Below are 13,068 nucleotides of genomic sequence, written 5' to 3' on the forward strand. Positions count from 1 at the left end.
GTCAGACGATGTGGTCCGTGTGAGAACACCACAGCGTGCACTTGCACAAAGCCAGGTGGTACAGCCTGCTACACACCTAGGCTCTACGGTACTAATCTTACGGGACCACCATCGTATATGCGCTCCATCATTGACCAAAACATCGTTAAGCAGCACATGACAGTACCAACGTAGGAAATGGGATTTAAGCCAATACCCACTGTATCTGAAAAATATAGAATGTATAGAAATGACCAGTAATTGATCAACAGTACTTTCTACACTGCCAATACATAAAGAGCAAAGAACATTGCCATTCTATTTTAATGGATGACATCCATTCATAATTCCTCAACTAAACAAAGGAAGAAAACAGCATTTCTTGAGCTGCCAGTCTTTGCATGTTAGTTCATTCCACTCTCACATCAACCCTGTGAGACCCATCTCAGTGGACGCCTCACACCTCCCCTGCCAGCCAGACAAGGCCACCCGGATGCTCCAGGTCCCCGCCCAGAACTGGCTCACCTCCCAGCCTCCCCACCTCAGTGACACCACCTCTAATTTCTAATTTCTTCCCCAATCTTTACCTCCAGCCTGTCATCCTGACTCTTCTTTCCCACCCTCCCTAAGTCCTCTGGTTTCCAGCAGGACTTTGTGACCATTACCTCTGCTGTCCCCTACAGCCCACTGCTGTGCTGGGACTTCGCTTTGTGGCTTTTCTACCCACTGCCCTTTCTGGGTGCTGAGGTCCATAGACCCCCAAGCACTGAGGTTCTGTGACTCCACGTGAGCATGGACACCATCTGGACACACCTGGCCTGCTGGTCTTTGACTGCCTCATCTCAGAGACCTCTTCTCCGTTCCCAGTCACCCTTCAGACCGTAGTGCGTGACAAACTCAAATTTACCTCCAGGGCCCCGGCAGGCAGTAACAAGTGCAATGAGACAGAGGGAATGCCGACGGGGTGTGGGAATTGAGCACACAGAAGGAGCCGCATTTCAAAGGAGGCAACTGCTGCTCAGCCACGAAGAACTGTCACCATTCAGACTTTAGAATATCTGCTCAGGGTTTTACTACAGCATCCACTTCTCAAGATAGGCCAGAAACCCCATTTTTATGGAGAATCTCAAGATTCTGGCAAATAAATCTAACTTAAAAAAATTATCTGGATCAAACTAAAGGCATCAGGCAGAATGTGACCTCTCAGTTACTGGGGTGCAAACTTGCTCCCCGTCTTTCCTCACCCACAGCCACTGCACCTCCAGGACTGCTCTGCCTGTGCACGTGCCTCCTCCGACCACCTCGCTTTTCCTTCCAGGATGTCCACTCCATTGAGACTAGTCTCCATTGCCCCGGCCCCGTCACCCTCCTGGCTGGATTAGATTCCACTTTAGTGGCTCTTGCTAATACACTAAGCTTTGGTCACCAACCTAGACTGGGTCCTAACAGGTCCAGAAGTACTGTCTTCCCAGAATCTCTGTACCAACTATTTCAAAATCTCCATCCTCCTCAAATCCCTGATGACCTTCCCTCTCATCTCTGACACTCTACCCATCTTGCCTCACTCTCTCTCAATTTTCTTCTACTGTCTAAAGGATGTGTTTCCTTCTCCCTTACTCTGGATACCAACCCCCTCCAGCGTCTCAAGAACCTTGACTATCAATTATTCACCGCTTAACCCAAGGGAGGGAGGGAAGGAAGAACATGTTTTATGCATCTCTAACCAATAAGGACTTTTCAAAACCACTAACATTATGATACTCAACTGTTATACTGTTATTTCTAACAAGAAATATGCATTTGGTTACCCCTACTAGCCCCCCGCCAGTGGCTTCCTTGGGAGAAAGTGTGTGCTCCTCACCTTTAGGACGAGGCCTCTTCAGGCCCTCCTAGCACCCACCCACGCACCTCACTAAGTTCAATCTTACTGGCTGGCTTTCTCAGAGCACAGCACATCCATGCCTGCTTTTGAGTCTTCACAGTTGCTGTTCCTTTCACCTGGAAATCTCTCCCTCAGTTGTTCCCATGGCTTCCTTGTCACTCACCCCTGACTTAAGTCACCTCCTTCATGAGGCCCTCCCTGACCACCGAACCTACAAGAACCTCTTCCCCCAACTGCTATCACACGACCCCTTCTTACTGTCTTCAAAACACCTGTACCCGTCACAAGCCCTTCTGTTCACATTTGTCTGCTCACTACCTCTCCAACTAAGACAACAGTAGGGGACTGATTGCTCTCATTTATCATTGTGTCTCCTGTGCCCACAAAAATGAAAACAGTGGTCAATGTACCACAACCACCTTCTTTCTGTCTTAAATTGAAAAACATCTACTAAAACTTTTAAGGTCCATTCTGTATCAACAAGCTCCAATCGTAAAACCGTAAATTGAAATTAAGGCTTCTTCACATTAATTTGTGTTATGCTATCATCTACCATGAAGTTCATTAGAAACAAATAAGGAAAAGCTGGTAAACTTCAATCTTCTCTTGATGCCCCTGCTAATTTTAAACAAAGTAAGAGGGGGAAACTTCTTTAATTAGGGAGAGCGCTCCATCACTGGTATCCTGGTTCTACTGGGCAATGTGAGGTCTTCAACCTCAATGCATGCTGCCACCCTTTTATGACAGAATTTGTGACACATATAAAAGACTGTAAAACAAGTTCTCACGCAAGTAAATACTGCTTGTAAGTCAACTGTTCTGAAGAATCAGAAAACAATAAACTATACTGAAATAGACTGGAAAATCCAATATCTAAATTTTTGTTTTTTAAAGAGTGACTTACATGTGCTACGTTTGACGGTCGGTTAATTTGCTGAATGTCAGCATTATTAGTAATGTTTCTTAATGTCCGCGCGGCTGGACTCCAAGCAGCTATCATTTCTGATCTCTCGGAATTTTGGAGATTTTGTCCCGAAGCTATTAAGTGACCCCGGACCTCAGGCGGTAAGATGCTGCCTGGGACCGGCGGCACATTGGCACACAAGTTAATTAAGCCGGGCTCCTTCCCGGGCGGCAGTCTGCGCTTTGCTGCAGCTAACTGTGGGACCTCAGCTGGGGTCCAGTTTAGATTTCTCTCCTGCTTTTCAGGTGATGAGTCTGAAGAATCATCAAACATCAGTTCCCCTTTAGATTTCTCGGCGTTCGACTTGGGTGAAAATTGCTGCTCGCCTGAAGGAGAGCCTTCTTGAGAACTGGCAGGGCTCGACTTTTCATCTGTACTGCCCTCATTTGGGGAATCTTGTTCCTCATTTTCTACCTCTTCCTCCTCCTCTTCTTCCTCTTCCTCCTCTTCATAAATTATTAGACGAGGATGATAAAATGCTTCATCTTTTTTGGTTTTCTCCGATATGCAATCCAGGACCCAGTCGGGAGTCACAATTTTAATACTTGATCTCTTTAAAGCACACTCGTATTTCTCCTACAAGTAAAGCACAAACACACACAGAAACAAAGCTGTGAGTTTTATCAGCTTCCTAGAATTGTGCATCATACAAAGAACTCTGGGAGAGGGGTACAACGGAAACATTCAGCACCCACTACTGCCATCTGACACACAGGGAAAGCTTACGCTCCTTTAGATGGATGCTCTTACACCTGCAATAGTAGCCTTAAAAGATTTTGTTTAAATGAACTATTATAAATGATATTTTAGATACAAAAGTAGGGCCAGGAATCCTATGGAAAACTCTATGAATGAAATGAGTAACTGCCACCTAATCTAGTGTTTGTTTGTTGACAATGTGTACAGAGCTCTAATTGTGGGTCCGGGCACCTTTAGGACATCAGAGACAGTCACCAGGGGGCTGACCACTCATGGGAATGCCTTCTTAACCAGTTATCTGGGGTTTATCGAGCTCCTTCCACATGAGACACAACGGATGCAACCAGTCTCTGACCTAATAAGGTTCACAACTTAGTTCTGAAGAGAAATTAAATAGGCAGTGAGAATACAATATAAACCAGCACTAAGCGACAGGGGCATGTGGGCAGAAAAGGTTCTACCAGTGAGTTCAACACTCAGGGACGCCCACCTACAGGTGAGGTCCGGCTGGGTGTGAGTGGTGACGACTGGAGGGCACACCAGAAAAGGCACACTTGGAGCACCAGGCCAGGAGTGCTGACAGGCAGGGGGCTCTCCAACTGGTAAGGGCGGAAAGAGGAATGTGCCAAAGAAAAAAGGAAATAATGGAAAACTTCAAATAAGGGTAATATGATAAACTAGCTTTAGAATGAATGAGTTTGGAAATACGGTTCAGTTAACTCCTAGAATCTCCCCCATCTGCTTCTCAAGCCCCGGAGGACACCGATTCTCTACAAACATGTCTCGGGGCCACACTACAAGCCCCGTCCCATCGTGGAGACGGAGGCGGTGCGTGCTTGGCCGGAGAAGCTGCACCAGCGGCAGCAGAACCGAGGACGCTCGGCCATCAGCCTCTGTGGAGGACCTGGTGCTGAGCCCGGACACAACACAAAGCTGGAACCCCTCTCCTGGGAAAGAGGAAGGCCCACACTAGCGAAGGGATTTAACTGTGTGTTACTTTTGAGGATGTTCAAGCTTAAACCTATTTAAAACACAAGTAAAACTCAGTCATGGGCAAACACATGAATAAAAAGCAAAGCAAAAGAAAAATGAATGTGATCATAACCACACCGATTACATTTTTAGTGTACAGTTTTAATTGTTTTTGTTATAAATATATATGTACATATATTAAAAGCTGAAGGGAGGAAGCATATTGTCACAGTGTACAAATACTTCATAATGTGCTGTTTTCCACTTAATATATCGTGAACAATCTCCGACGTCAATATGTACACTTTTATGCAGGCACTTTTGCTTTTAACTTCTTTAATGTAATTTTCTACAATACTCCAAAGTAGAGTCGTGAAATAAATCTCTCCATCTATCACCCAGCTTCAATAACTGGCAACTTCTTGAAATCGTGCTTCATCCATCTCTTCCACGACTTTGTCTACGCATCTTTAACTGATAAACTACATTACGAAATCCACTACAGCTGTCAATACTATCTCATACCCAGGACTTACTCAAATTTCCCCAAGTTTCAAAACTCATTTTACAGTTGCACACAGTTTTTTGGGGGTTTTATTTTGCTGAGGAAGATTAGCCCTGAGGTAACATCTGTGCCAATCTTCCTCTACTTTGTATGTGGGAGGCCGCCACAGCATCGCTGACAAGTGGTGTAGGTCCACGTCCAGGATCCAAACCCACAAACCCAGGCTGCCAAAGTGGAGCGCACCAAACTTAACACACCATGGGGCTGGCGCCTGCACACAGTACTTTTAACATAAGCCTACTATTCTGTTGGGTAGTTGCATAAATTAGGAAATCCCCTGGTGTCAGGGATTATTATTTAGTTATTTCTAGTGTTACACTTATTATAGTTATTTCTAGTGTTTATTCACTGTTTTGCTACTATGAAAAATTGCAGGAGATCTTTACACACATCCTAAATTGTTTACATACAATAAATTCTTAGGTTTTGGTGTTCAAGTATGAAAAATTCTCTAGGACTTCATATCTATAATTACACTTCCCTCCAAAAAAGGCTGTATCTATGATATAGCCTATGATACACACCTATGTAGGAGTATATCAATTTACCACACCCTTGAGAAAAAAATTTTTTATTCCTTATTCTAAAAATCATGTTATTGTGACATATTTAAGTATGGAATGTTACACACACCCTCCCACAGTAAATACAGACAATCACTTTCTGCAGCTGACTAGAGACTTTCAGTGACCGGACCACGCGGCCCAGAAGAGTCCAGAGCTCTCTCAGGAAACACACAGCCCAGGTGCACACTGAAGTACTTACAAACTAAACAAATATTGCAAATATACAACATGGGCAAATAACATACATTTAATATGGTTTATATATTATTTCCCAAAGTAGGAAGATGCTTATTGAAATAAATATGAAATAAAGTGTTTTTTAATTCTGTTAAATACTAAAAATAAAACCAGTACCATGAAGCAGAGTTGCTGAACATTCTGGATGTTAGAAAGAGCACTTCATACTTAAAGAGCTGGATCCACCGTGGACGAGTCCTGAGTTCTCCCCTTGTACAGGGTTCTGGCATTCCACGCTCCAGGAGCGACCTACTTCCCACACAAGTCTACGTACAACACTTCAGCAAACTGAAGTCCACTCAGATTTTCTCTCACTTCTCACCAGTAAGTGTTTTTTGTCACTGAAGGACAATTACTGCTTAAACAAGGTGACTGAAGAGCAAAGCAACGTTAAATGCCTTTGCCTGCGCTAATTTACCAGCTATGTTATTCTAACTCTGAAATCCTCAAAACTATCAATTATTAAACGTCACAGACCTCAGGAGTCAAAGTGAAGTGGCATGGGGTCAGGGTGTGGCCAGCAGGGGGCCAGGGCTGGCCCATGCCGCCCATCTCTCCCAGCCTTGCCCTCAGCCCCAGGGGCAGTATTCACACCCAGAAATCTCCAAGTGCTACATCCAGCCCCTTTCCCTCAATAACTAGGAAGTACATTTCGTTTCTGTTGATTCTGTTACTAACTCCTCCATTCTTCTCAACTTAAATTAAAACTTTAAAATTCAAGAATATAAAAGTTTCACTATGCCATTTACACATTTTCCCTAAGAATTCATCAAAAAAATGCAAGAAAAGAATTTAAAGAGATGCCATTTATGTTGTGTGTAGTCAGCTAGTCTGTTTGACAAATCCACTCTAGTCATATGCCTCTGAAATTATAATTTGCCTCTAAGTATTCACTCATAGGTACAAGATTTATACAAGATTCCATTTCTCTTCAAACTAGCTACCTAAAATCTAATGATTTATTTTTAGCCACAAATCAATACTGATATATAAAGAACCCCTACACTATTTAACCAAAGCATACTATTTATCTCTTAAATTGTTACGCAAAATGTAATTTTTTACTTACATAGATTTTAAGATTCACTACTTAAATTTTCACAGAAAAGTTTCTTCTTGGACTGAGAGGTTTACTACGTTACAATCAAATCCACTGGCTCACAACTTCTCCCCCTGTCAGCAGACTGGCATGACGAGGAGCACACATTCGTGAGTGCCCCTGCTTAGTTTCAAAGACCCCATGAAAGGGTCCTCTGGGCAGTGTACGACTGTTCCAGCCCTCCACTCTCCACCCTCCGCCAGGGTCGTGGGGACATCCACCACACACCTCTCTCCTCCTGCTGTGAGTCAGCACACTCAGACGAAATAAGATAATGACAATGTAGACTCAGATTGAAGACAGTAAGAAAAAAATGGAGGCAATGACTAATATGTGGGAAAAGTAATCATCAAAAAACTCTTCTACTATAAATATACTATATCTGATTCTCAAAGATGCAAATAATTGTTCATGGAAGGAAAACAGTTTGATTTCCAGAGAACAGTAATTCTCAAACATTAGTGTGTGTCCTAATCGCTGGGAGGCCTTGACACGGATGCCTGGGCTCCCTGCTTCCCCCACCTGGTTCTGATTTACTAGGTCTGGGGCGGGCCGGACAGTGTGCACTTCTCACAAGTCCCCAAGGGAGGCTAATGCTGCTGACATGGGGATCCCACTTGGGGACCAAAATCCCTCCGGCCCCACCAGTGCTTCGAGGTATAGAGCCCTGGGCTTATCAAGATAAATGCAGTCTATATAGTCTACATTATTAAGAAGGAAACTATACTGAAAACTTCACCAAATGCATGTTTATAATTACACTCAGTACAAGGCCTTTTTAAAACTTGTGAAGAGGTCGATAGATACATATTTTCACAAATAAAAATGAACAGAAGTTGTACTGGACTTGAAAGGAAACTCTAGAAATTCAAAAAACTTTCCTATTTTCTCCATGAAATAAACCCCTATTTCTTTGTATTCAGAAGTCACATCTGACTCGAAATAAAATTTATAGGGGCCGGCCTGGTGGTGCAGTGGTTAAGTTCGCACACTCTGCTTTGGTAGCCAGGGTTCACAGGTTCAGATCCTGGGTGTGGACCTACACACCACTCATCAAGCCATGCTGTGGCGGCGTCCCACATACAAAATAGAGGAAGACTGGCACAGACGTCACCTCAGGGACAATCTTCCTCTCCAAAAAAATAAAATAGAATAAAACTTATAATCATCTCATATCCCTTGTGGAATGAAGCTGGGTATAAATAATGTAAACTAATATAATCGGCTTTTGTAAGTGGAATCTAATAATTAACTTAAAAGATGCTCAAAAAAGACATTTGATTACTGGAAATACTTAAATGACATAAAAAGGAGAATGTACATGAAACACTTACCCCCTTCGGTTCTGGAACAACCAAATGTGTGCACTTCCTGTTGAGGTTCAGCTGGCAATCCCCCCCATAGAAAGTAAGCAAAGCCCAGAGGGCACTTCTATCTCCAGATGACACCTGACAGAAAACCAGAAATCAGGCTTTTATCACACATTTCAATGTTTACTTATTTACTTCATTATTAAAATACATTGTGACAGTATAACAATTTTGCTTTATCTACTTTTCTCCCATATTAAATGAAATAACCTAAGGCTATTAGTGGGAAAAATAGATAAGCTTTTAGCTATTTGCTTATTACAATAAAAACTTTTATTCCTATAATAATAGTTTTATAGATATTACTTTTTTTTGCCTTGTCACCAAATGAATTAAAAGAAAATACTTATATCTACACTCCAAAGACTGAATGGAGGGTTGTTTCATTCTATAACAAAAATGATAGGGGGAAAAAAAAGCAGAAAGAACTAGTATACCATTCCAGTTTCCAATTGTGTCATTTTTGAAAATGCTTAAATACAACAGCAGTATCAAAATCATATTTAAGGAGTGCCTTAATCATTAGTGGATAACAAATAAATATTAATTATGAAATGCATAAAATGAAAAGATAAAAATACAGTGATTTGTAAGCTCTGGGAAAATGTAAATATTACTTAACACAAAGAAAGAAATAAGGCAAGCATAAAAGGATTAAATGTTATGCTTGCCTAGATGACAAAGTAAGGCTTCAGATACAATGGCTGATGTCACTATAACAACACACAGCTACCATTTATTGCCTGCCTACTATGTGCCAGGAACTGTGCCAAGTGCTTTGTGTCTGCTCTGAATCCTCATGACCGCCATGTGGAGTAGGCATCATAAGAACCAGTTTATAGATCAGGAAACAAACTTAGAAAAATTGTAGCTGATAATCAGAAAAGCTGGCTTTTATAAGCCAGGTCTGTCTAAACCCAGGTCTGACTCCTAACTGTATTTTCCAACCCCTCTACACTGCTTCTCTAAGGGCAGTTACTACCAAAAATAATGTCTAAAAAGTAAAATTTTAGACTCTGAAAGACAAGAAACATTTAAGAAAAATAAAGGTGTGAGTGTTAATTCTAAGATAATCATTTAACCAAGTGAATTTTTTGGTGGATAATTTACTACAAGTTGAGAATTATGGTGAAGAATTCTGGACTTTGTCTCAAGTTAATTTTTTAAAAGTATTGATAAACAGCATGTTTTTTTAACAGCCATTATTCAGCTTGCTAAAAACCTAACATTCCACATCTACTCTCATCCATTTTACACAGACTTCTAGACATTATTTTGCGCTCCACATTACTCTGTGAATGCTAACAAGAACACATTAATTTTATAAGATCACCTTTAAAAATTGTTATTTTATATCTCTTTAGTAAGTCAATGTCACATTTCAGAGGTTGGGTCAGAAGACTTATTTTTATTAGAGGCTTTCACAAAAACATTTACATCCTGCAGCCTTTGGAGAGCTGAGATTTATTATATGATCATTTGGATTACTCCAATGAATCATTACATAATCTTTATTAAAATGAAATTAAAAAACAATCTAGATACGCCTTTATTACAAAGATTTGGTCACACGTCAGCTGAGTGTTATTTTTATTTTACTGACTACAGTACCTATCTGGCCTGTGTCACAGACATGGGTCTCAACAGGGTGCCTGCCGTATGTTGCTGTGGAAAGAACATCAGAGAGGGAGGAGGGGAGTCCCAGAATTGACAGCGGATCTCCAAAAATGAGCTCATGTCAACTTGGAAAACGTCCACGAACGGGATTCTTCATCGATGTACATTTGGGTTAAATGACTTCAAACACACCTATCAACTAACGTAATGAATCTATATCAGCCTAATTAATAGTTAAGCATGCTCTTTCCACACCAAAATGTTTAACAATCATTACTTAGTGGTGACAGGATTACGGGGACATTTTTATTTTCATGTTTATACTTTTCTGTATTTTCCAAATTTTTAAGAGCATTAGTTTTATAACTGGGGAAAGTGCTTTTTCTTTTTTTTAAGCAATCTTTCTACGCTACAACTCTATCACCTCAGCTAGCAAAGCTTGGGATGCCTTAAAATCCACCTGACCTCTGGCTGCTGTCGGCCTCCCACTGCTCACTAGCACCACTCCCAGCATGCACCTGACCCTACGGTTTCAGGACACTCCCCAACCATGCTAAGCGTGCTGTGCTTCCTGGCCTCCATGCCCTCCCTCCCCCACCCCACTGCTCTACGCTGCAGCTCGGCTATCGCTGCCACTGTCCTCCCACAGCAGCTGCACAAAATCTAAAGGCTTACCACACTCCGTAACTGTGTGCGCATTGGTCTTTTCCCCCACTGTTCTCTAGGAACTTGAAGCAGAGGACTACAATTGCATCTGTCTCCCCCTGAATAAACGCTTCTCTTTACACCAATCAGGAACGCCCTCCCTCCTCCTCGAGGTCTCATATCTCCAATAAAACAGTCCTGGTTCTAGCTCACATGAATTTCTCCTTGTCCAGTCTTGATTATGGACTGTAAGCCTACTTATTAAAAACCAGAGTCTTCTGCAAGAATTACGTCTGAAACTTCTTTAATATATTTCATAGTACCTAGTACAGTGCAAGGCACATGGGTAGGCAGTCAAGAAATATTTATTGATTGAGATACAGAATGGAAAGGGCTTTTATTTTTAGGTCTTCCAGATTTAAATTATGACCCTGGCCAGGCTCTCCATCAGACTCTTGACCTAGTCCCCGAAACCTACCCAGCACATTACAACAGAGGCCTCAGCCTGCATCAATACCGGGTCAGAAGAAGGCAGATGATGGCTGTGCTTCCCAACTTCTGCTGGCACAAGCTCCCTTCCCTACCTCTCCCTGGACAGCTCTGGAAGACTCCAACAAAGAGCTCCAGCTTGTATCAACACCCTGACGGGGAAAAGACAGAAGGTCACTGAGAACCACCAAGCAAACAGTCCTTTCGTGAAGGTGGGGTCCTGCCTGGTGCATCCCTGTGCGTGCAGGTGCTCCAGTGTTCAGAAAGGGGCACAGACACCCAGAGCCTCCATTCGGCACAGGTTCACCCGGTGATCGCTCCCTCCCAGCATTATCTCCACACCTGGCACCCACTTTGTCTCTGTGCATGTTTCAACACACTGCGTTTGTTCACGCGTCTGTCCCCCTTTCTAGACTGTACGTTTACTGGGGGGGGAGAAATCCTATCTCAGTTCATTTGTACTCTGGCATTGTTCCTGTCACAAAGGAAGTACTCGTCATGTATTTGTTGAACCCAAGTCCCTTAGCTGCACACACTATATATATATATATTTATGTTTATTAATATATCTTAAAACCGAATTAACAGCTTTTAGCAACAACAAAATGTTAGTGTGCCCAGTGTACTTTTCTTAACCAAAGTTTCTTCATATGAACTACTATCAAGTAAAATCTTTCCCATCTTTATTTGAATAATCTTTCAGAACTTAAAAGCAAGCCTTTTTATTTTACCCCATTACACACTGGGGATTTCAATCCATCATAATAAGTGACGATGTGAGAATAAGGTATAGTAAGTGATCCATAAAGATCACACTGATTCTGGATTCTGCTTTTTTTACCTAACGAATTTGCCAAAAGGATATAAAATACTGCCAAAGGTCTTGCTAAATTCACTTTTTTGTCCATCACAGTCCCAACCACTCCCCACAATGAGTTTCGCACCCGGGTAACAGTCTACCAGCTGGGCTGCTTCCCAGACCACACCATCCAGCAACACTTGTTCACCTGAGAATCCAGACAGCTATGTTCTCCACCACAGCTTCCTCACCTCAATTTTTTCATGGGCTCTCCACTCTCCCCCTCCCCGCCCCTCTGCCAACCACACTTGTCTCTTCTCAGCGCAGAACCTGAGATCTACTTAAGACCCCTAAGCCAGCATGATGGCCACCAAGCCAATCAACAGTCCTGTGTCACTGTCCACACCCTGGTCCTCCTCCTTCTGGGTCACAGAGCAGGACTGAAAACCACATGCAGGTACATACAACTACCTGGACCAATTAATGCGCTCCACCTTTACCTGGGGCATGACTACTTCCCAGCAATAAAAACAAAACTGGTTAAGTCTGACTTCATCCTTGGTTTCTAAAAGTAATGTCCTACTCCTCCAATATCATCTCTATTTATTTTCAAGCTCCCTTTCCTCCCCAACCTCCTTAACTATGCATGTTACTACTCAAGGTTCTATTCCTGGTCATGTGCTCCTCTCTACTCTCCTCTGCAAGAAGTTAGGAATTCTCAGCCCTTCATACCACATCTCCGCGTCCCTACATTTGGACAGCTGATCAACACCGCAAACTCAATGTGTTTCAAATCAACTTCGTCATCTTCCCCCAGAAATCAGGATCCTCTGTTTCCCATCTCTGGCAACGATGCTATCACTTTACCACTGCTCCTAGTTTGAAACAAGGAAATCATCTGACTAACAATTTCAACGTGAAAGCATCTAGCCCAGGAGCTGGCCTGCAGAGCACTGTGATGCTGGCTTCTCTCTACACGGCATTACCAAGTCACCCGGACCTACCTGCTGATTCCCATCTGCTCCTAGGGTCCATGCTGTACCTTCATTTACACGGTGCTAACCCAAATCCAAATCTTCATCTCAAGCTTAAAAGACTGTGACTCTCTTCCTGTCGGCACTCTCATCCCTACCCTGCCCTGCATGTCAGCTTACAGCTCCCAGACCAGTTTCACTGCTGGACCAC

At 42.6% G+C, this 13,068-nt stretch overlaps 1 protein-coding gene across 6 annotated transcripts in view; it reads right to left on the minus strand.

Annotated features, from left to right (window-relative positions):
• Positions 1-13,068, minus strand: part of PAXIP1 (PAX interacting protein 1) — a 59,742-nt gene that overhangs the window by 32,386 nt on the left and 14,288 nt on the right. For 4 of the 6 annotated variants that reach the window (XM_070616967.1, XM_070616965.1, XM_070616970.1 and 1 more), the window contains 2 exons: positions 8,298-8,411; positions 2,766-3,401 (listed from right to left, as the gene is read on the minus strand). In XM_070616967.1, coding sequence (XP_070473068.1) covers positions 2,766-3,401; positions 8,298-8,411 — 750 coding nt within the window. Of the gene's footprint in view, positions 1-2,765; positions 3,402-8,297; positions 8,412-11,073; positions 11,237-13,068 lie in introns of all 6 variants that reach the window. The other 2 variants (XM_070616969.1, XM_070616968.1) reach the window with 1 other exon arrangement.

This window comes from Equus przewalskii, chromosome 4 (genome assembly GCF_037783145.1).
Source record: "Equus przewalskii isolate Varuska chromosome 4, EquPr2, whole genome shotgun sequence".
Taxonomy (NCBI): domain Eukaryota; kingdom Metazoa; phylum Chordata; class Mammalia; order Perissodactyla; family Equidae; genus Equus; species Equus przewalskii.